General features: G+C 45.2%; 1 protein-coding gene across 2 annotated transcripts in view; it reads right to left on the minus strand.

Annotated features, from left to right (window-relative positions):
* MARK1 (microtubule affinity regulating kinase 1) overlaps nt 1–21,416 on the minus strand; it is a 65,163-nt gene extending 43,747 nt beyond the window's left edge. For both annotated transcript variants that reach the window (XM_038760757.1, XM_038760756.1), the window contains exon 1: nt 21,030–21,416. In XM_038760757.1, coding sequence (XP_038616685.1) covers nt 21,030–21,080 — 51 coding nt within the window. In that variant the 5' untranslated portion in view covers nt 21,081–21,416. The remainder of the gene's footprint in view (nt 1–21,029) is intronic.
* Between the last annotated feature and the right edge of the window lie 3,755 nt (nt 21,417–25,171).

A 25,171-nucleotide genomic window follows, 5' to 3' on the forward strand; every position in this document is an offset into this window, starting at 1 on the left:
CCTGCATTTTAATTTTTCCAAACAGTCAATGTGACAAAGGAAATTTTTGATACCAAGAATTATTTTAGAGCTCTAAGGAAAGGGAACTTTCAAACTTCATTTTCAAAACAATGGAAAGCAGAACTCATGTATTTTCTTCTACCTGGATACTTTCCTAATGTTTACGCCTTTATAAAAAAAAAGACAGAATAAGAAGAATATTTTGTTGGCCTTCATGTTTTCTTCTCTACTGTACTTTCCCAAGTGCTTAGTACAGGGCTCTGCACATAGTAAGCCTTCAATAGATACCAGTGATTGACTGATTCTCTACAACCTATGTAAAGGAAACCATTCCAGTTTATCATCAGCCAAAATTTCTAATCCTCCTATTAACAGGGCATCTAAGGATATTGAAAACGCAGTTATCTATAGCTAACAGCTATTACACAGGCAGCCAGAAAAATATGATTTGGGGAGTTCCAATGAGTATCCTAATTTCATGTCTGAAGAGACTGAACTAGTCACAAAGGAATCTTGAAGGAGAACAATGAGGGCCTAGAGAGCCAGATAGAAACATACAATCCTACATGAATTTCCAGCACTCTTGTCACAACCTAATCCCACTGGGTCTGTTGGATTTAACTGCAAGACTTCATGATGTGCCCATCTCTCCTGCTAGACTATAAGCTCTTAGTGGGCTGGGATCTTGCCCCCCATGTCTATTGTACCTCTCCCATGTACTTAGTAAAGTGCTGGGCTAGGGTTGAGTGAGAATTCTAACAGGCCTGTAGATTGTGAACACCTCGGAGGGGGACAAGGACCACAACTAATTCCCACCTGCTTATCTTTCCCTAGTGCTTAGTACAGTAATAGATACCACTACTACTTCTACCACCAGCAAAGTATGTATTTTCAAGGGTACATTTTACCCTGAATATCAACGTAAGGGTGGCAAGGAAAGGATTTTCCTCTGCCCTAACCCTATTTAAAATCAGTAGAGATCTGAAATTTTGGTATAAGACAGGGATACATTAGAATTGCTCGTCTTCTCTCAAGCCACCTGGGGCCCCTCAGCCTACCTTTCCCCTCTTCCATCAGCTTTCTTGCAGAGGACGCTGACTCTCCCCATTTTAAGATTAGCCCTCAGGTGCTCTGTATAACCCATATATTCAGTACCACAATGTAATTTCCAAAACATCAGCAAAATCTTCAGATTTTCTTCATAGATAAACGACTGATCATTACACAAACCATTTGAAAAATTTTCTCAACTATTTTTTTTTTTACCAATGGCACAAGTTTCCAAGCATGACCTAGGCAGCTATTTTCATTAGATGTGGTATGGTTTGTCCAAGTAATACCGCAAATCCATTTTGCTTTCCAAGCATTGATGAAGTGCTGATTTACATATGTGTCCCAAAAAGTCCAATTTATGATTCATGTTTAATTGTATCCATAATATGCTGAGTGTTGCAAATCATCAATTGGCTAAAAAATACAAGCTTGTGATTAAGTATCGAGGTCAGGATGATGTCATTGTAAAGGATTAACTTTTTTTGCACTGCAATGTTCACTGATGATTAGGATATAAACCTTAGCATTTTGCAAATTTTTCAGTCACATTGAACTGGAACACTGATTCACTGCTCAAATTCAAATGACTAGTTTTTACTTCCCTAGCTGCCTGGAAACCTAATGTGTTGCCAAATGATATGCACTGGTTGTACTGATTGCATTATCTTCATTCTTACAACAAAGAGAACACTTAATTTGCTCTAGATTTGTTATGGTAAATTCCTAATTTCAACCATCTTTTCCCCCACAAGCCTCTCTAGATTTCAAGAATTAACCTATTCCAAGTTTCCTACTACATAAGTACATCTACATGAATGCAGTTAAGACACTGGTCCCAAAACCTACAGGAAATGGTGAAAAAAGGTAACCCAATGTCAACAGTCTCCTTTGTGAGACTGTGATGGTGGCTGCTGGATACATTCTGAAAGCCATTCTTCTTTGAAAATATTCAGAGGGGGACTTTGTGCAGTCAGATTTCTTTCGGGCTTGGACATGATATGGGTGTTGAATCTTGAGTCTTGTCCTATTACGTCACCACCTCCCTGTGTTCCCCGCCTTGGTGTTTATGATGCACAGCAATTTCAAAAATGCTCCTTTGTGCCTGCTTAGAGTCTTCTATGCCTTCTAAGCTCTTAACTACTCACCACTTCCTATAGCACTGCTGTACTTATCCCACATACCTTATTGCTTAAGTATTAACTCATGTAAGTAGTTCCTTTCCATTCTTCCACGCTGAAATTTAGTTTAATATTTGCCTCCCCAACTAGATTGAAAGTTCTTCGAGGGCAGGGAATCATGTCCACGAATTCTATTTTATTTTCCCAAGAGCTTAGTACAGTGCTCTCTAGACAGTATAAACTAAATAAATGTGATTTACTGATTAATCCTGGTGCATCTTTTCTATGGAATTTATTAAGTCCTTATTATTTGCCAAGGACTGTACTAAGTGTTGGGGGAGATACAAATTAATCAGTCCCACATGGGGCTCACGGTCTTAATAGGAGGGAGAACAGGAACTGAATCCTCGTTTTGCAGACAGGAGTACTGAAGCCTAGAACAATTAAGTGACTTGCCCAAGGTCACAAAGCAGACAAATGGCAGTGCTGGGATTAGAGCCCAGGTCCTCTGACTCCCAGGCCTGTATTCTTTCCATTAGGCCACACTGCTTCTCACCTTAGAAGGAGCACTGCTTAGGATTCATAGGCAGGAGCTGGCCGATTCAAATCTAGGGGCCAAAGACCTTGTTGCCAGTCAGAGGCTTTTAGCTAGCCTTAGAGTCTCTAGAGGGTACAAGTTCAACTTAGCTCATTAAGGCTGCAATGAGACTACAATAAGGACCACTTAGGACAAAGAAGTGGGATGAGAAAAGAACTCAGACACAAGTATTGGTCCAGGCCATAATAAAGCTACAAACACTCATTAGTTTTTTTAAAAAGTACATGTGCTTCATTCAGCTTGAAATATCACAGCTTACTTCAAAACATCCCATAAGCTAAATATGAAGAAAATAAATCCTTCCACTCAGGAGGAAAAGAAAACTAGAGTTTTGGGTTCTCCAGCTTCTCCTTCTCCACCTTCTGCTGCCCAGAGCATTTTTCTAAAATGAGGTTTTGCACATCTCTCCACTCTTCAAAAACCTCCAATGGTTACCATTCATATCAACAGAAACTTCAGACCGCTAGCATTAAAGGCCCGCTATACGGCTCTCTCCTGCTTACTTATCCACATCCTTCTCCAACCATACAGCCAGTGTGATCCAATCGGCCTCTTCCTTTCCAAATGGCCATGATCCTGGTTCAAGCCCTCATCGTCACTTCATTAGCCTACTGTATAAATATCCTCACTAGTCTCCCTCTCTCCCACCTCTCCCCTCCTCAATCTATACTGTACTTCACAGCCAAGATCATCTTCCTAAAACATTATGATTTTCACATCTCTCCCCTCCTCGAAGACCTCCAATAGCTACTCATTCCCCGCTGCATCAAGCAAAAAATCCTGATACTCCCTCAAGTACTTAGTACAGTGCTCTGCCCAAAATAAGTGTTCAATAAATACCAAAGATTGAATGATTCATCACTGGCTGCATTGCTCTCTCCTATTTAGTAGTAATAGCATTTATAAAACACTTGCTGTGTGCAATGCACTGTACTAAGTGTTGAGAAAGTACAGAGGTGGGAAGCATTTAACCATCTGTATACTGCAGTCAAGAACTGAATAGGCATTCAATAAATAGTACTGACTGATTCTGTACTGTATCCAATGATAGAGAGCAGAAGCTTTTTCAACCGACTGCAGAGGCAAAAAGATGTGAATTGGAGAAAACCGACAAGGAAAGGAGCCTTATTTGAAAGCCAGGGTCACCTGCTTTACACGAAAAGCTTATGGGGGAACCTGTCTACCAACTCTGTTATATTGTACTCTCCCAAGCACTTAGTACAGTGCTCTGCATATAGGAAGTGCTCCATAAATACCAGTGATTGATTATAAAGATTCCACTGAGGACTATCAGGAAGCCAACCCTAAACACCATCCCTTACCGCACCTTGGAAGAAAAGCAAAGAGACAGCCAAACTAAAGTTAGGTCCCTTAAAATTTATTTATGGGCCTCAACTAGTTTCAACTCAAATTATTTTTTTCCCCAGCTTTTAATCCTTCAGAGATTGCAGTTCTAAAAGTCATCAGATCTTCTTGAGAAGTGCACTTTGTAAAACAAAGTGTTGTTTAAATAAGCATGTTAGAATCACTTTCTTTCCTTTCATGGCTGTCTGGCTCATGCAGTATTTCCATAGATTACATACACCTTTGGTCAAGATAATGTTAAATCTTCTTTAGTCCTTTTGAAGCCTTCACTAACTAGCCCCTCATTTCTCCAACTATTCACCCTCCCTTCTGTTTCGCCTAAGCACTTAAGCACTTTGATTCTCTTTTGAGCCCCACCTTTAAATCTTTGATACTTTAGTACTTACGTACATAATCTCATACTCTCCTCATACTCTCCTCTTGTGTTTCATTCCTCTCAAGCCAACATATTTACTGTGCCTCTCTCTCTCTCTCTCTCTCTCTCTCTCTCTCTCTCACACACACACACACACACACACACACACACACACACACACATATACATACCCACACACGCCTTGCTCGTGCCCTCTTTTCTGTTTGGAACTCTGATAGCGATTCTGTAGATATATTTTCTCCAGACTTGTAAAATTAAACACATTTATAAGTGGAAAAATGAATGGAATTTATAAAACTGAGGGGGACAATGTTATCCAAAACTGGTAATGCCAGAAAATTTTTGAGAACATCACAATTAATAACAAATTAAAGGAATTCAATGTGATTCCTCTATGAAAATCATGGAAAAGTCTGAGATGAATGACTTTACGAGGTCTAGATGACTGCATTCACTACTCTGTAAGATAGCTTACATAAATGGCACTCTTCTTAATGCGTGCAAGCAGCCAGCGAGTAATCTCATCAGCGCTTAGCCTATAGAAAGTGCTTAATAAATGATGTAATTATTCATTATTTAAGTGTTGTGTTCCAGCTGGCACCAAAACACAAGGCACATGGGTGCCACAATGACTTCTAATGGATCACTTTGTTGTACAGCAGCATCATGGCCACATGTCCTAAGAGAGAAAAATCCATGATGGGTGACCATTGCCTGGTAGCCAGAACACTGAAAACTGAATGGCCGCTGGCCACGACAACACCACCATCGCAAGCCATCTGCTCTGGGGCTCAAAAGGGGATTGGCTCTAATAATCGTCCATTGGGAGCTGTCCTGCTGAATGGATCGGGCTCTTGATTCAGTCGGTCCCAGACTCTGCCAGCCCAGAATTTGAAAATGCATGATCGGTATTCAAAGACCCCACCTATGACACACCTGCAAATATTTCTGCCAATGAACACCACTGGTCAGACCAAAACAATAGCGAGGCCAAGTAGCTGCTGGAGACCATGTTTAATCAACACTAAGTGTGAATCAACAACAGAAACTCCCCTAAGAAAGAAAAGGAAAGGAAAGAAAGGGAAAGGGGAAAAGGGGAAAGGGGAAAAGGGAAAGGAAAAGGCAAAGGAAAGGAAGATAAGAAGAGAAAAGAGAAGAGAAGAGGAGAGGGGAGGGGAGGGGAGGAATGAAACGGAAAGAAAAGAAAAGGAAAGGAAAGAAAAGAAAAGAAAAGAAAAGAAAAGAAAAGAAAAGAAAAGAAAAGAAAAGAAAAAAGAAAAAGAAGTTTACCGCTGCTCCCCAGCAGTTAATATATGCCGGACTGCATCAGATGAAGTAGTAGTATATGGCAAAGATGAGGAGCTGCAGTTAGCAGCTGATCATGAGCGCAGCAAGAAGCTTTTTAAAAAGCTTCATGCAGTCTACGGACCAAATTCCAGTGGTGTTAACCCCATTCTAAAGGCTAATGAGTCACAATTGCTGACCAACTGCACTGCAATCCTGGATAGACGATCTTGGACCCTTTACAGATGATCTGGAGCAGTTTCCAACCATTAAACAAATCACTCTCCCCTCAACCACTTCAGAAGTACTGAAGGCTACTGATCCACATTTCAGTGGATCAGCCACTGGTATAGATGGCATATCTGTGGAGGTGAACAATTATGGAGGGCACAAGCTCACTGGAAAGCTTGGAGATCTGTTGTGCATTATCTGGGAATGGGAAGAACTGTCACAGGAGTTCAATGATGCATGTGTTGGCCATCTGTATAAGAGGCAGGGCCATCAACCGTCATGGGATTTTTCTCCCGGCCACAGCTAGCCAGGGTAATGTAAAACCATCCAATAGACCAGCTGGCAGAAAAAAACACTTCCTGAGAGCCAATGTGGCTTTCGATCTGGACCCAGTATTACTGACATGATCTTTGACACTAGACAGCTAAAGAAGAAATAGGGAGCACACTCCAGAACACACTCCAGGACATCTACCTAGTATTCACTCATCTCACAAAACCTTTTGATTCAGTAAATAGAGATGGCTTGTGGGCCATTCTTTGAAAGTTTGACTTTCCAAAAAAATATAAATTTTACAAGGTCGTTTCAGGATGATGACAGAGCACCTGATGAAGATTGCTTCCCTACTAGCTTTGCTGTCACAAACGACTTCAAGCAAGTCTGTGTTTTCCCACATATTATTCACTGCCTTGCTGATACATTCAAAGATATGGAAAATGGGGGTCTACATACAATATCAACTACATGACCACCTCTCAAGTTTGCAGTGATTTTGTACAAAGACAAAGGCAGCAGAGACTCCCCTAAGAACTGCAACTGGCAGATGATGTGCAATAGTTGCCAGCACTTAGACAATTACTTACTGGACATTTTGCATGAGCTGCTAATCACTTAAAAGCACTCTGAAAAAGATCGAAGTCATGCTCCAACTGAAAGCCAACACCACAGCACTTGTTCCAATAGCATCCATAGATGGATGGCAACCTGAAGCTGTCAAAAAATTCTGCTATCTGGGCAGTATGCTCTCATGAAATACTGCTGTAGATGACAACCTTGCATGACATACTGGCATGACCAGAATTTGGCACGGTGGGATATGAGCTCTGTAAGTTAAAGAGGAGTCAGCCTAAAGGTAAAGACTGTCGTTTACCATACTGCTATTGCCATAGTATTATTATATGTAGGTGAGGCAGACATATCAACGGCACATAAAATAACCAATCCCATCTGCATTTGCTAAAGTGGAGAGTCAGCATAAAACAATTAGAATTCACCCGAAAAACCAAGGACAGCAGAATGGCAGACACTAAGGCAATGATGACAAGAGCCTGGCTGCAATGGTGCAGAAACTCAGTTTGGATGAACAATAACTGGATATCCCAGAAAATATTTTATGGAGAACTTAGCACCGGGACACGCTTCAGAGGTGGAGAGTGGAAAAGGTATAAACCGATCCCAAAGTGTGCTCCAATGAGACAAATACTTGGAAACTTGTGGCACAAAACATGCCACCTGGCATCAGATCTGCTCTTCGGAAAATCAGTCTTTTGAGGACAGATGTGTTGACACAATAAAAATGAAACGGGCTAGGCCAAAGACATCTTTAAGCCTACATAACAGAGTTAACATTCCCATACACAGTCTAGGGCGGCTTTTGTGCCTCCGCCCAACTCACCAAACACTAGCAGAGATAGGACGAGGGCTCATCTGACATTTTTGACGGGATATTCCATAATCATAAGAGCTTTCCCCTTTCAGCAAAGAGGTAGATTAGATTATGCTCAAATAATGACAAAATGATATGGGAATATAATGACAACTTTAGCCTTTTCCACAAGACAAATTATTGAAAAGCTAGTCTATATAGGAAGGTGGATGGAATTCTTTTTAGAATAAGAATTTATCGAAATAATTGTAACAAACAAAAATGCTGGAGGGATAAGAAAACCAATTTTCACTGTGCTTCACAATTTGTTTACTCTAACAGCAAAAGATATTAAAGATCCAGATAACAGATAACCCTCATGGTATGGTCACACCTCTTTTCATTCCCACAATGCAAATAAATACAAGACGAAGAAACTAACCCTTAGCAGGAATCAAACCATTTGCCCAACGTCCCAGTAGGTAAAGGTACCAGTGATTTCATTCATTCATGCGTTCAGTCGTATTTATTGAGCGCTTACTTTGTGCAGAGCGCTGTACTAAGCACTTGGAAAGTACAATTCAGCAACAAAGAGAGACAATCCCTGTCCACAACAGGCTCACAGTCTAGAATGGGGGAGACAGACATCAAAAAAGTAAACAGGCATCAATAGCCTCAATATAAATAAATAGAATTGTAGATACACACACACACACACACACACATTAGAACAAATAAACAGGCATTAATATAAATAGAATTATAGAAACGTACATAAAGACACAAGAGTTGTGGGGATTTCTGATGTCTAAATCCCTAGATCACACTACACATCTTGGAAGAGAGTAGTTAAGAGGGCAGAGAAAAGGTTAAAAGATCTAAATTGCAGGTCGGGAAAAAGAGATGAGGACAAAAGATTGGAGAAGACTAAATGGGATACAAATATTTGCTTAGAGGTTAACCCAGTCTGGTATTAGCATAATAAAAACCATCACTCAGAGAAAAACAATTGTATAATCAAGAGCAAACTACCATTTATACACTTGGGCAGGAAGAGCCCCTGCCATGAGAGGCCCCAGTGAGAGGGGGGAGATGTACACATTGGGCCATTCTTTGGCCCTGGAGCAGCAGTGATAGCAGCCATTGAACATTATAGCAGCAGAGAGCAAGGATTAACCTCCCCACCTCCCTCCCTCCTCCTTTCCCTCCACTGCCACCAATAATGGCCCAGGAAGGGAAGAGCCATTTAAGGTGGGAGGGTCCCAAGGTAGAGGGGCCCATGGCTAGCCCGCCCCTGGAACACAGGTCTCAGTTCCATTATTACCTATCTTCCTTAAACATCTACTAAAATCGACGGTGGCTTTTTCCCCTGCATTGAATTTGCCGAGTCAAAACCGAATTCACCTCAGTCAGGATTTCAAGAGCAGAGAGTTAAATTTCTAGGGCTAGGCTGTTGCTTATTTTCTCCCGATTATAAAGGAATTGGATTCTGGAGAGTGATTTGATAATTTCTCCCCCTCCCCCTACAAAAAATAAAATCTTATTATGGTGAGACAGGAGAAATAAAGAAGAACAACATGGAAATCTTTAGGACATCAGAAAGGGAAAAAATGCACATTATCATGGCAGAACTAAAGCTTCAGAATACACAATACCGTTACTTTCCAACAGTGAAATTGCAAGTGCGATGGAAGCAGTGCAATTTAAAGCACCAGGCTGGTATACCTGCCCAATTCCCATCCAGATTAAAAAAAAAAAAAAAAGGCAGTTCTCAGTAACCTCTCCATGAGGAGCCGCCACTTCGGCAATCACCCAATCTCTCTTCCTCCCTCTAGACTCCTTTAGACAAGCCCCTGTCCCAATCCCATCATCCCCCTGACTAGGCTGCTCCCTATTCCCACCAACCTTCCACTCCTACCTGAAATCTGGAAGTGATGTGACCTCTATAATAGGTCTCCCGGATCGGCACATCTTCCACACCCTCTCAGCACTGGTTTCCCCCTCCCCCTAGGTTGCAGCAGTGGTGCTCACAAACATTAAAATTCTGGAATGAAGTCAGTTTACCAGTACTGAGGTTATGATCCCCCTTGGATGCAGCTTGGGAAGTTATATAGGGAGTTGAATTTGGGTGAGAGCAAGGGGGATGGCGATAACACTTTCGGGAAGCAATAAAGTGCAGCCTCAGGCACAATGGCACCCACAGGAAAGCTTCAGTCAGAAGTGTCATCTTGGATAAGGACTGACCACTCTATCTGGTAGGAGCACATTGCACACAGCTCCACTTTGCCCACAACAGAAGACCGTGAGGGTGTCTGGGGGCTGGCCAGCCATCTCCAACGTGATGACTTAGTGGGAGAAATGGACAACTTTTCACGTTTATGCTGAAAGGACGTGTATGACTGGTTCAGTACCACTAGAAAAGTTAAAGGACTTCCACTGCTCCTTTTCCTGAGTGGCCACTATAACCCCATTTGCCAGGCTAAGCACATCTTTTGAAGAGGATTCTCCTGTAAAAAAAATTCTGCTCTGGGCACTCAAATGCACTAAGCAAAGCTAACATACATCAGTCTACAGATTGCACTGTGCCAGGGTAAGTGGCTCCAAAAGCATTGATCCTGTCTGCCTGAATCCCCAAGGCTGCTTGGAGGTGGAAACCTGGCGGCAACTCCAGCTTGCCTGACTATTTCAGGCTTTTTCATCCCCCACCCATATTCGCTACCCTACCACCACACTGTTACACTAGGCAATCTTTAGAGTCCAGAGCGGGTGGCAGCGGAGAAGGGACAAAATGCCACCCTGCCAGTACTGCCGGACAGCAATCACCTGATCAGACTTTGAGACAATCAGGACATGATCTCAGAAAATTTACTGAATGTACCTTGCACGACAGCACCTAAATGATTTTTAGCCTTTCATGCTGAATTGCAATTAACTGCACCAATCCCACTTACCATTGGCTCATTAATGCATCATTCATAATGATTGGATAAAGGTCCTGGGAGAAGGCTGGCAAAACTGCCAGGAGTCTTGCCTTCAGTCCTGTGCCTGGTATGGTCACACTGAAGGCCAGGAATCAGGGATGCCTGGTACTGAGCCGGACAATAGCAGCAGGGGGGCTGTAAGTTAAAACATCAGCTGGGCACTGTCTCCTGTCACTAACTCTCTCAAGGGAGAGAAAATCCCAAGTCAGAAAATCCTGGGAACAAAACATGCTTCCTCCAACTGTTCCGGCTTTGTTACACACTCAATATGAAAAGGCACCTCTAGATTGTCTGTGCCTTATGATCAGGGAATGCGACTTCCAACTCTGTGGTATTGCAGTATTCCAGGAGTTTAGTACAATACTCTGCATGCAGTAAGCGCTCAGTAATACCACTGATTGATTGATCAAAGGGCCTCTGAATAAATGTCTGCTCCTGAAGCAGAAATGAGCAGGTTATGGACAATCAGATCCAGAACAATTAGGAATGGCTTCTCTCAAATCACAACCTTCCATGATCACTTCACACTCCTTAGAATATGGTACTCACAACTTTTGGGAATTTGCTTTTCTAACCAGGAATTTGCAATATCAGTTGCACTTTCAAACTGCTCTGTAACCATGAAACTTCTGGTTCACCCTCTCACATTTAATTTAATGTAACAATGCATATGCTGCTCAACTAAAATCTCAATGGACAAGTCACATTTATTTTCCATGGGCAGGCATCTTTAGCTTAGAACATTTTGAATAACAATGAAAGTCACTAATAATGCTTCTAAATTTAGAGTTTCCACTTTACAATGCTTTGGGTTCAACTTTACAACACTAGCCTCCTCTCTGGAGCTTGGCTCCGCCTCTCCGTCTACCAGCTCCGGTTGTGTACTATGCTGGGGTCTGAGTGGATATGAGAAAGCTACTCTCTAAGTTCAGGTGGGAAATGGGGGAGGGAAAGGAAGAAATTTTAAAGAGGGCAAGGAGGCAGTCCAAAAAGGACCAGAGAAGGGGGATTACCTTATCACCAGATGGAGTTACCAGGAAGGAGAAAGAAGGAATTCATTTAAATTCCAAAGAAGTTGATATGGAACTTAACTTGATAAAAATATACTATGATTCATTTATAATAGACTGAGTACACAATTCTGGGTAATTTTGGTAAAAATAGAATATCTGACCTTGATTATGGAAACAACCCCATATTTATAACATTGTTCCTTTGAGAAAATCGGTTCTGCCTTACAACGGTTTGACTTAAGATGTGGTTTTCAGGAACCAATTGTGTTGCAAGTCCAAAGGATGCCCATATATAAACACTTCTTAAGTGCCAAGAGCAATGGAATAAAGCTTGAGTTCTCACCACAGGGAACACTTAGCTCCTTTGCTGCAGGTAAACTACTATGGTATGAAGCCAAGGAACAATCCCATTGTGCCCAAAGGCACTGGGACATAGAATTGTGCTTCCAATTTAAGCAGCTGTGAGGTAAGTTTGACAAAGGTGAAAGTTAGCTGTAGGGAACCCAATGTTTTATGGGAACTAAATCTGGCAAATACTTGGACTTGTACCATGAAGAGTGACTGTATGGGAGGTAATTATCAATGAAAGCCTTGGAAACAAATGAACACACGGGCCTCATCATTTACAAAAGGCTGTGCACCAAATTAGGTGATGCACTGTCAATATCTTCTGGAACCCAAAAGAACTAGAGGGGTACCAAAGTTTAATCAAGACACGAGCCAGTAATCCTAAAAAAAATAATAATAATAAAGGTATGCAGGGGAGGGAAGATTTATGCCTTGGAAAGATCAGAGTGAGAAAATAGAAACTCTATACACCAGTGTCCACATTGATATGCCATTAACATTTTCAATTGGGTTTTTTTGCACATTAAGCTACTGGTACAAATTTTTATAAAAGTAATTAAAGGTACTTCCTGAATTATAGATGTGTAGAAGGTTTATAAAAAATATGTAACAGGAGCTTAATGTCAACAAACTATACAATTGGAACTAAATACATATAAAAAAAATTCAACCAAGATCAATGTCTCCCCCATTCACCCTGATGCACAAAAAGTCATGTGACTGGCAAGAATCATGACAGAGAAGTGAAAATGGGGCTAGGCACTGAAAACCAAACAGAACAGAATGCAGTATCTTTTTCCTCTCCTCCTCCCCATCCCCCCCACCTTACCTCCTTCCCCTCCCCACAGCACCCATATATATGTTTGTATAGATTTATTACTCTATTTATTTTACTTGTACATATTTACTATTCTATTTATTTTGTTAATGACGTGCATCTAGCTTTACTTCTATTTATTCTGATGACTTGACACCTGTCCACATGTTTTGTTTTGCTGTCTGTCTCCCCCTTTTAGCCTGTGAGCCCGTTGTTGGGTAGGGACCATCTCTGTATGCTGCCAACTTGTACTTCTCAAGCGCTTAGTACAGTGTTCTGTACACAGTAAGTGCTCAATAAATACAATTGAATGAATGAAAGAATGTCTGTCCTGCATTGGCCTGTCCAGCCACCCATGGTCAAATTTCACTGTCAGCATCGTTTTCAATCATGAAGGATATGTGACTGTGTTGTGACAAAAATTTAAATTTTCCGATAGAGTTCAGGGAAGTGAATTCTTTCAGGAAATCAAATTTTTGAATCTTATAACCCAGGTAACCCTTGAATATAGGAACTTAAAACTGAAAATTCAGTCCCATCCACTCATTAAAGTCATATTTATAACAACAACAAAAAAAACCAAACAAACCCCAAAATCCCACTTTGGATTTTGCCTTTGCAATCATGACTCCAAATTGAAGTTTTAAGTTCTCGACACTCCTAGTGTACACACGCGTCTTCACCTGGAAAGTGCAAGGGCTTAAGCTTTAAACCACTGGATTTAATTTACTTTAAATATTTTTATTCATTGCCCTAGAGGCCTTCAAGCAATGACTGCATTTAATAGATCTATCAAAAATAAATGCTAGAAAATGTGAAAGTGAAGAACATCTACGTGTCACTCACTCCCTTAAGCAGATGAAAAATAAGTTTTATTTTCACTGTACCACTCAAGTACCTGCCTGGAATTCAGCCAAAACATACAATTAGAGAGTTCCTCATCTTAAAAAAAAGAGAGATAAATGAAGGAAAGAAAAACTAGAAAGAACTGAAAATATTTCACAAAACTGCATAGTAACATGAAAAGCAAACTGTCACTTTCCCAGAAGTTGGTGAAGACCCCCTGCTGCCCACTGGTTGGCCAACATCAAGTTACCTATTGATCACCCAAAAGCTGAAACCTCCAAACCTGCCAACTTTAGAGGTTAAGGAACCACAGGAAGGATTCAGTATGGGCCTGTTACAAAAAAGGGCTCAATAAATACCAATGCTTGACTGATTGTTCTTTGAACGAAGATCTCGGTGGGGGAGAAGGAGGGAGAGAAGAGAGATAGAGGGAGGAGGTATTAGGCTACTCCAGGATTCTCCCATAAAGACTGCAATGGGCTCAGGCAAGTCCCCTGAAAGTCCAGACTGAACAGGGGTGCATCCTGACTCTCAGTTCCTGAACACCTGTAGATACCAAAGCACCCAGGGATCTACAGTGGTTATGGAGTTATCCTCCCACCCCACCACTATTCTGATTAGCATCTGCTAAGCTGAAAACACCAATGATTTGAAGACCTTGGGAAAATACTCTCCTTGGTACTATAGCTCCCCAGGGGACAACCTGATCACCTTGTAACCTCCCCAGTGCTTAGAACAGTGCTTTGCACATGGTAAGCGCTTAATAAACGCCATTATTAAAAAAAAGTATATACATACACACCTAGTCCAGGGCTTGGCATACAGCAAGCACTCAATAAATACCACTGATTGACTGACCTTTTGATTTGATATATTTTAATGACTATATCTGTCTCCCCTGCTAGAGTTTACACCCCTAAGGCAACAGAGAATGGGACACTTCATTATTCTCTACTTCCCAAGTAACTAGTACAGTGCACCCCAAGGGAGGCACTCAATAAATGCTGCTGCTGATACTACTACTACTATTACTACTAGAGAAGGTTTCAGTAATGGCAGCAAGGAGCTGGACTTCTGTTAGTGACCAGGATCTCTTCCTTTCCTCATGCTCCCCATCCCACTAGACAGCTCTTCTGTGCCACCGGCTCCATGCTGGAAATGCCTTATTTACAGGATTGTCATTAAGTGATTCTTAGCTAGGAGAGCTAATAAAGGCCGCTAAACAAAGTTATATATGAAGTCAAAATAAATAAGCTTGTATCGCCTGTCACATCCTTAGTTTTGCTTACTTTATACATCTCTACCCTGAACTAGGTGCTAAGACGTGGAATGTACCCAGGACGAGGAAAAGTTTTGACCGAATGTGGAAAGGAAACTTTTTTTGGCTGGTACTACAAGTGGAAATGTTTTAGATTCTGACAACCAATGATGGGGCAAAGATGGGAGAAGGGGAAGAAGTCACTTGCAAGAAACCTTACATTGTCAACCACAATTACCCTGATCAATTGTATTTATTGAATGTTGCTTTATATGTCTCCCACCATAGACTAAGATTACTGGGGGCAGGGAATGTGTCTGCCATCTCTGTTGTATTGTACTCCCCCAAGTGCTCAATAAAATGTTCTGCACATAGCAAGCTCTCAATAAATACCAGCGACTAGGATAGTGAGTTGGCTGAAGGGATGATATGACTCATAGGGCTGGGAAAAATCAAGGAAAGGGTTTTTTTTGGAGATGGGATTTTACAGAGGGCTTTGAAGTTGGGTAGAGCTGGGGTCTATCTGCTGTGGGGAGAGAGGGAGTTCCAAGCCAGAAGAACAGCATGAGCGAGTAAGTAGTAGTATGAATTAAGCTAGGTTCAATGCACTGTACTAAGCACTTAAGTACAAAAATTGACATTCCCTGCCCTCTAGAAGCTTACACTCTAATGGGGGTGACAGGCAAAAATATTTACAAAGTTATCAAATTAGTGAATTGAATGTACAACTGAATAACAGGAGTGTGTAGGTTCTTATTCAACCCACATATTCAATCCCTCACTAAATCCTGTCAGTTCGACCTCCACAACAGCACTAAAATTCACCCTTTCCTCTCCATCCAAACTGCTACCACATTAATCCAAGCCCTTATCCTATCCCACCTTGATTACTTTATCTGCCTCCTTGCTGACCTCCCTGCCTCCTATCTCTCCCCACTCCAGTTCAAACTTCACTCTGCTGCCCAGATCATTTTTCTATAAAAACGTTCAGGCCACATCTTCCCACTCAAGAACCTCCAGTGGTTGCCCATCCACCTCAGCATCAAGGAGAGAAACTCCCTACCTCAATCACCTTGGCCCCTCCTACCAAACCACGCCACTCTCCTACTACATCCCAGCCGGCACACTTCGCTCCTCTAATGCCAACCTTCTCACCGCACCTCAATCTCATCTATCTTGCAGCCGACCTCTCGCCCACATCCAACCTCTGGCCCAGAACATCCTCCCTCTTCCTATCTGACAATTACTCTCCCCCCCTTCAGAGCCTTATTGACGGCACATCTCCTCCAAGAGGCCTTCCTTAACTAAGCCCTGCTTTCTTCTCCCACTCCCTCTGTTTCACCTTGACTTGCTCCCTTAATTCATTCCCCCTCCCAGCTCCATAGCACTGATGCACAGTAAATTTGTTTATATTAATGTCCATCTCCCCAACTAGACTGAAAGCCCCTTGTGGGCAGGGAATGTGTCTGTCATACTGTACCCTCTCAAGTGCTTAGTACAGTGCTCCACACACAGTAAACACTCAATAAATACGACTGACACTGACTAAGGATGCATACAAATGAATCCCTAAGTGCTAGAGATGGCTGATGGGTCCCTGGGCACAGTTCCCTAGAATGGAAACCCCAGAGAGCAACCTCTGGCAGCATCAGCAGTGGCATCTCCAGCCCTGAGAGAGGCGAGTTATCAAAATGGAATGCAGGGGGAGGGGAGGAGTAGGGATAAATGTGATCTTCACTATGTCTCTCTCCTTTGACTGAGAAGACCAACAGATTAAGGAGTGGACTATCTTTGTGAGTGCTTGAGAGGGCCTCTGTCTCTCTGGGGGGGGTGGGGGTGGGGAGAGAGAGATAGAGAGTCCTTCTCTTGGTTGGGGGGGGGGGGGGCGGAGGAAAAAAAGGGGTTCGTCTTTCTGAATCTGAATGTACACCCAGTTCTCCTAAAACGCAGGGGTTGCACTCTCACGGAACCCCAGATTAGGGAAATTTAGCATGTTGTGCTCACCACATCTGGCACAAAAAATGCACACAACCCTTTCTTCCAAAATCATGATGCCCTGCTGTCTCCAGACAGGCTCACACTGTCAGAAGAGCATTCTCTAATTCTGCCGCTGCATTCTAGCCCAAAATGTTTAGGGAAAACTTGTGTTGCATTAAATCTGCAGGCACGCATGGCCGTATACATGGGTTTGTGCACCACTGTTTCTTTCTCAAACATTTCTGTTTATCTCCCTCTCATGTAAGGCCATGTCGCCTTTTCTCCCCACTATACATGGCCAGCTGGCCCTGCCCCCTAGCAGAGTACCTGTAAGAAACCAATACAGTCTATTCACTAATTTCCTTTTGTTCTATTTAATATTAATTTATTAAATTGTCCATTTTTTCCCTGGAATCTATCAGCCTCTTTTTAAAAGTACAGCCCGTGTGCAAATACATAACCATATAAAGCAGTCACATACAGCATGTTTGCTATATGTGAGGCAAATCTTTTAAATGCACATTGTTTAGGAAATGGAAAAGTCACTAAAATTCAGGGTTTGGCCTAGGCAAATTCCCGTTCGGGCTTCACTGCCTGGGAGATTAATTACGGCATTTGCATTTAACTATTTAGAACCTATTAAGATCACTATGCACATAAGCCATTCAATTAAAGAAAATATTTTTTGAAAAGTACATACACAGTCAAAATATTTGAAAGGAAAACAATTCCTCCCCAAATCTCAATTTCACAAGGACACAGAATTAACCTAAGCATGGCAAACCAGGAGTCTATAAAGCCAATGTGTAAAAGGACACAAAATACGAAAGCATGCTTTCCTAGGAGTTTTCCTTAATTTCTACTTCGAAAATGGGTGACCAAACTTTATCATCATATTCAACTACAAAGCCCCAAATGTCCTTGAAGTTTTCAAAATGCTTGGGGATTCTTTTTTGCTATTGATTTAATTTGGGACATTTTCACAACAACTATTCTTTAAAGTATTTAAACTTAATGAAGACATCTATAGCAGAAATGCGTAACCATTCACTTGGCAAAAACACTAACAACATAAGTAACAAAACAGTTTTGGGGGCAACTTGGGAGAAATAAGAATAGATTTCATTTATTAGCAAATATTTTTAGGAGGAAGGAAAGGATTAGTTGATTTAAGAATGGCGCTAGAGTTGAAATACTGGTTAATTTCTCATTAACTGGGAAAAAACAAGAGTAGAGGGAGGAAAAGGAGGATGAAAGAATTTACTCAATCCTTTATTCAACCACCTTCTTTGGCATAATTAAAACTATGCACTGCATTTTGCAGTATAACTGCTCTGGTAACATTTTAGTACAGCATTAGGACAAAATTACCCTTATGGGCTCTTCTCATCACATCTTAATTTTAAAATACGTATATTACATTTTTCTTAAAGTACGCAGATGTTAATCAAGTTATTGTACACCTGTTGGTATAATTTTGCTTCATTTAAAAATGGATTTGTTTGACTTTAAACAAACTGACATTCTTCGGGGCACCATTCTGAAGTACCATGTTTGGACAAATGTGGACTGTCAGTTGCTTGGGGGCAGGAATTGTGTCTACCAACTCTGTTGTACTGTACTTTTCCAAGTGCTTAACACAGTGTTCTGTGCACAGTAGAGGCTCAATAAATACCAATGACTGATTTTTATACAAGAATCCTTTCAACAACAACAATTGCAGCAACAATTATTCAAACCCTGGCAGAAAATGTCCAGTTACTGTCAACAGAAGACAGAGTACAGCAAATTATTTAGCTTGCCTCAACCTGGTAACAAAAACTCTATTTCACTACAAGAAAAATTATCTCCTGTCATCTTACATATCGTTGGAGTTTAGGCAGGGACACTCTGAGCCCATTAGACTAAAGAACCAAAACTAACGTCTAAGGCATTACAAAAAAATCTCAACTTTTTTTATCCTATCCTCTCACCCCTCTCCTCAAAATCTAAACCTCTTTTCAATAAATTTTGCCAGAAAATGTGCATTAAACATAATTCAGTAATAATTGTGATTTTAACAGTAATAGTGTCTTAATTTCTTCTCTCAACATCTCAAAGCACTTTTAAAAATACAAATTACAATTGACCAAATCCCAATGAGGTTGCTAATAAATGATCTATTATGAAGTGCAAACGAACTAGCAGTGATTTGCTAAAGCAGAGTTAATGAATCAGGAAGAAATCTACGTGAAACGCCATTACCTTTGTGCTCTTTGTGGGACCAAACACACTTGAAAAACGAATATGAATATTCCCTAAGAAGGTGGAGAAATGACAGCTGTTTTGTTTTTTATTAGTTCAGAAGGCTGCACCTTCAATAATATTTTCCAGAAGACAGTTCGATCACTGACACATACCTGGTGAAAAGGGAAAATCTTTCCAATAATGACATACCAAATAGGAGAGAGATTTAAGTAAAAACTGGAGTGAAAAATCCCTACTACCTTGATTAGGAGACTGAAAGCACTACTGGTTTTACATGGCTTTAAAATATTTTACTGCAACCCCAAGGCCAAGAAATCTGTACATTTCAATGCATGCAAACACCCCGCCCCCCCACCCCCCTACTGTTTTTATTCCACTTTCCCTCCTTCCCTGTATATTAACCAAATTATTCCAATGCACCCAATATTACAACGGGCAATTTCTCTGGGTAACGGGTGGTGGAAGAAGAAATGGGGGGGGAGAGGGAGGATGTGTATGTATGTATAAAAAAGAGAAATAAGGTAGGTTATATTATCTGTAGCATTAACACAAACACGCTTTCAGTATGTCGAATTACAAAAGCTCTTGTATAGATTTCATTTTCTGACATCCCTGAACTACAGCCTAGGTGGCTCCCATCTCCAGCCCCTTCCCCAGATTCCCTAAAACTGAAATGCCGAGAGGAGGAAGGGTGTAGGGGCGGCAAATGAGCCCGCTATCACCTCCACACACACACGAGAAGGTGGGGGGATAGAAGAGAAGGAAGTGAGAAGGGGAAGGGTGCTGGAAGATGGAGGGAGAAGAAGTGGGAAGATGGAGGGAGGAGAAGTGGGAAGATGGAGGGGGAGAAGTGGGAAGATGGAGGGGGGAGAAGTGGGAAGACGGAGGGGGAGAAGTGGGAAGACGGAGAGGGAGAAGTGGGAAGACGGAGAGGGGAGAAGTGGGAAGACGGAAAGGGGAGAAGTGGGAAGACGGAAAGGGGAGAAGTGGGAAGACGGAAAGGGGAGAAGTGGGAAGACGGAAAGGGGAGAAGTGGGAAGACGGGGAGGGGAGAAGTGGGAAGACGGGGAGGGGAGAAGTGGGAAGACGGGGAGGGGAGAAGTGGGAAGACGGGGAGGGGAGAAGTGGGAAGACGGGGAGGGGAGAAGTGGGAAGACGGGGAGGGGAGAAGTGAGAAGACGGAGAGGGGAGAAGTGAGAAGATGGAAAGGGGAGAAGTGAGAAGACGGAGAGGGGAGAAGTGAGAAGATGGAAAGGGGAGAAGTGAGAAGATGGAAAGGGGAGAAGTGGGAAGATGGAAAGGGGAGAAGTGAGAAGATGGAAAGGGGAGAAGTGGGAAGATGGAAAAGGGAGAATTGAGAAGATGGAAAGGGGAGAAGTGAGAAGATGGAAGGGGGAGAAGTGGGAGGATGGAGAGGGAGAGAAGTGGGAAGATGGAAAGGGGAGAATTGGGAAGATGGAAAGGGGAGAAGTGGGAAAATGAAAGGGGGAGAAGTGGGAAGATGGAGGGGGGGCGAGAAGTGAGAAGATGGAGGGGGAGAGAAGTGAGAAGATGGAGGGGGGCGAGAAGTGGGAAGATGGAGGGGGAGAAGCGGGAAGATGGAGTGGGAGAGAAGTGGGAAAATGAAAGGGGGAGAAGTGAGAAGATGAAAGGGGAGAAGTGGGAGGATAGAGGGGAAAAGTCGGAGGATGGAAGGGGGAAGTGGGAGGATGGAGGGGGAGAAGTGGGAAGGAAAAGAAGGGAAGGGGAGTAGGGGGGAAAGAGGGGAGGAAAAGAAGGGGGAGGAAGGAGAGGGCGGGAGGGTGGGGGGGGCAGAAGTGGGGGAAGGGGCATCAGCCGCCCCCAGCTGCTCCCGCAGCCTCAGTGACTCACGTTCTCCGTGTCCCGCTCGTTCACCGTAGGCAATGGCGTCCGGGCCGACATTTTGTTGGTGCGGCGGGGTCGGGCCGGGGTCTGGCCGCCGGCTCGGGGGACGAGAGGGACCCAGGCGCGGAGACCCAGGCGGGGACACCCAGCCGCGGGGCCCGGCCGGGCAGGGCGGGACGGCCGGCTCCCTCCCTCCCTTCGGCCCGCCGCCACCAAGTGCGGGACGAGGGAGGCCGAGGGCCGAGCGACGAGGGAGGAAGGATGGAGGGGCGAGCGGGCGGGGAAGGCGGAGCCGCTCCCGCTAGTCTGTCCGCCTCATGGCTGCTCCCCTGAAGGTGAAGTCAGGATGGGCAGAGGAGCGCCGGGCCCTGAGGCAGGCGGGCGGGCGGGCCCTGAGGCGGGCGGGCGGTCGGACCGGCCCCCGGCCTGCCGGGGCTCCTCCTCTGCTCGGCGGCGGCCTCGGTCTCCTCCTCCTCCTCGGGTCGGGGCCGGGGCGGCCCTCGCCCTCTTTCCGCTCAGGTGCTCGTCCGGCCGGGCCGCCGGGCATCCAGCCGCCGCCCGCGGGGTCCGGGAAACGGGCAGACCGGCCGCCGGCCCTCCCGCCGCCACGGCACGGCCCGGCCCGGCCCCTCCCTCCTTCCCTCCCCTCCACTGGCGCTCCGCGCACACGGGCCGCGGGGGCGGTGCCCGCCTCTGCCTCGTCGGAGCCCGGTGGCCCGTCTGAGGGAGGGGAGGCCTGAGGAGGGGCGGTCTGAGGGAGGGGCGGCCCGTCTAAGGAAAGAGCTGTCTGTCTGAGGGAGGGGCGGCCCGTCTAAGGAAAGAGCTGTCTGTCTGAGGGAAGGGGCGGCCCGTCTAAGGAAAGAGCTGTCTGTCTGAAGGAAGGGAATGGGCTGTCTTTCTGAGGGAAGGGGCGGCCCACCTGAGGAAAGGGCTGTCTGTCTGAGGAAAGGGGGCGGCCCGCCTGAGGAAAAGGCTGTCTGTCTATGGGAAGGGAATGGGCTGTCTTTCTGAGGGAAGGGGCGGCCCGCCTGAGGAATGGCCTGTCTGTCTGAGGGAAGGGGCGGCCCGCCTGAGGAATGGCCTGTCTGTCTGAGGGAAGGGGCGGCCCGCCTGAGGAATGGCCTGTCTGCCTGAGGGAAGGGGCGGCCCGCCTGAGGAATGGCCTGTCTGCCTGAGGGAAGGGGCGGCCCGCCTGAGGAATGGCCTGTCTGCCTGAGGGAAGGGGCGGCCCGCCTGAGGAAAGGGCTGTCTGTCTGAGGGAAGGGGCGACCCGCCTGAGCAAAGGGCTGTCTTTCTGAGGGAAGGGAATGGGCTGTCTTTCTGAGGGAAGGGGCGGCCCGCCTGAGGAATGGCCTGTCTGTCTGAGGGAAGGGGCGGCCCGCCTGAGGAATGGCCTGTCTGTCTGAGGGAAGGGGCGGCCCGCCTGAGGAATGGCCTGTCTGCCTGAGGGAAGGGGCGGCCCGCCTGAGGAATGGCCTGTCTGCCTGAGGGAAGGGGCGGCCCGCCTGAGGAATGGCCTGTCTGCCTGAGGGAAGGGGCGGCCCGCCTGAGGAAAGGGCTGTCTGTCTGAGGGAAGGGGCGACCCGCCTGAGCAAAGGGCTGTCTTTCTGAGGGAAGGGAATGGGCTGTCTTTCTGAGGGAAGGGGCGGCCCGCCTGAGGAATGGCCTGTCTGTCTGAGGGAAGGGGCGGCCCGCCTGAGGAAAGGGCTGTCTGTCTGAGGGAAGGGGCGGCTCGCCGAGGAATGGCCTGTCTGTCTGAGGGAAGGGGCGGCCCTCCTGAGGAATGGCCTGTCTGTCTGAGGGAAGGGGCGGCCCGCCTGAGGAAAGGGCTGTCTGTCTGAGGGACGGGAATGGGCTGTCTTTCTGAGGGAAGGGGCGGCCCGCCTGAGGAATGGCCTGTCTGTCTGAGGGAAGGGGCGGCCCGCCTGAGGAAAGGGCTGTCTGTCTGAGGGAAGGGGCGGCCCGCCTGAGGAAAGGGCTGTCTGTCTGAGGGAAGGGAGTGGGCTGTCTTTCTGAGGGAAGGGGCGGCCCACCTGAGGAATGGCCTGTCTGTCTGAGGGAAGGGGCGGCCCACCTGAGGAATGGCCTGTCTGTCTGAGGGAAGGGGCGGCCCGCCTGAGGAATGGCCTGGCTGTCTGAGGGAAGGGGCGGCCCGCCTGAGGGAGGAGAGCGGGCCACTTGAGGGAAGGGGCGGCCCTGAGGGAGGAGAGCGGGCCACTTGAGGGAAGGGGCGGCCCTGAGGGAGGAGAGCGGGCCACTTGAGGGAAGGGGCGGCCCTGAGGGAGGAGAGCGGGCCACTTGAGGGAAGAGGCGGGCTTGAGAGAGGTGAGTGGGCCGCCTGAGAGGCAGGACCCCGCTCCCTCCGGCCAGGCCGCCGCCCCCTCTTAGGGAAGGGAAAGCAGCCGTTCCAGATTGGGATTGGGGTCGGAATCGGGGCGGGCGCGTTGCTCTGAAAGACACTTTGGTCGCCACGGTTGGCTGGTTGGTGGCTCGGCGCCAGCCCCTAGGGCCGCTCCATTCATTCCCGCATTAGGGATGGAGGCCCGCGGACCATTTGCGTGCTCACCCAGCCGAGAGCACGCGCTGGCCGCTCTTTCTCATTTGGAGACATGAAAAAGCCCTTCCCTTTTGTTTGGTTGAGGGAGGAGCATTTTCCCTTCGAGATCTCTCTCTCTCTCCTCTCAGTCGCTGGAACAGATACAAACTACACAGGTTGGACACAGCCCATAACCCAAATGGGGCTAACAGTTGTAATCCCCATTTTACATGTTGCCAATTTGTACTTCCCAAGCGCTTAGTACAGTGCTCTGCACATAGTAAGTGCTCAATAAATACGATTGATGATGATGATAGTTGAGGTCACTGAGAAGTTAAGTGACTTCCCCCCAAGGTCACACAGCACACAAGTGGCAGAACCTGAATTAAGAACCCAGGTCCTTCTGACTCCCAGCTCCCTGCTCTATCCATTAAATCACCCTGCCCCTCCCTCTCTTCCTCTCTCCCTCCCCTCAATTTCCCCTCTAGTTTTTCCCCATTCCATCCAACTGAAAGAACTATGGGATCTTCTCGGTTCACCCAGGCCTCCAACCCATCCCTCTCCCTCGCTTCTTTCCGCCCACCACAATTTCTTTCACCTGTCGGTTATCAAGTTTTTACTTGGAGGCCTAAGCACAGTCCCGGACACTTGGGATGGAAGAGTGAGGTTGGGGGGATGGCGAGATCTGAGGAAATGGAAAGTCGGAATCTCTTGGGATCTCTCCGTAGAATTCTAATGAAAATGGATCGATTTTGCCATCTCATCCAACTTAACCTGTTTTTGTTGGGTACTACTCAACCATCCATGCAGCACCTGGTTCTTAACTCTGGTTTAATGGAGCAATTTTTCATCCCTGGAATGTTCTGCTCTTAACAAGGACGGGCTAAAGGCCCAGGAGGTCATTTCCCCTACTCTATGTAGTCTCCTTTCGAACACTCCGATCTAGGGAGTTACCGGTTGTTCAGTTTTATTTTCCTTTTTTCAGAGAGTTCAGAGAAGGGTTCTTTATTCCCCTCTCCACTGTAAAGTCCTTGTGGGCAAGGAACATGTCTACCAACTCTGTTATGTTGTTCTCTCCCAAGTGCATAGTGCAGTGCTCTTCACACAGTAAGTGCTCAATAAATCCAATTGATTACCTATTTAGAAGAGGAAATTTTGGCATTTAAAATCATGTCCGGAAGATGGTATTCTTTGGCTAATTAAAACCACCATCAAGAAAGCGGCACTAAGAAACTGGGGAAACCATTCTGAGATCATGTATAACTGAGCAGACTCAATGCTACAGGTTCTGGCACGTACACCCACATCCTGCTTAGTCATGGCAAGGCATAGAAGTAGTGGTAGTAGTGTGACATTCACCCCCATGCATACAATCTTATCATCAGTGGTGTCATCTTTGAGCCCAGGGACAACTCTATAGTATTTAAGACAAATCTGGTGGAAAACCAAGTACTTGGTACTGGAAGATACTAAAAGCAAAAGTACTGACGATATGCATATTTAGGAAAATTAGGGTAGATTGAGGCTAACTAAAATGGGAATTCAAAGTACTACGAGTAGCATAGTCTCCCAAGCCCTTAGTACAGTGCTCTGCACATAGTTAACACTCAGT

This window comes from Tachyglossus aculeatus, chromosome 19 (assembly GCF_015852505.1).
Source record: "Tachyglossus aculeatus isolate mTacAcu1 chromosome 19, mTacAcu1.pri, whole genome shotgun sequence".
NCBI classification, from domain to species: Eukaryota; Metazoa; Chordata; class Mammalia; order Monotremata; family Tachyglossidae; genus Tachyglossus; species Tachyglossus aculeatus.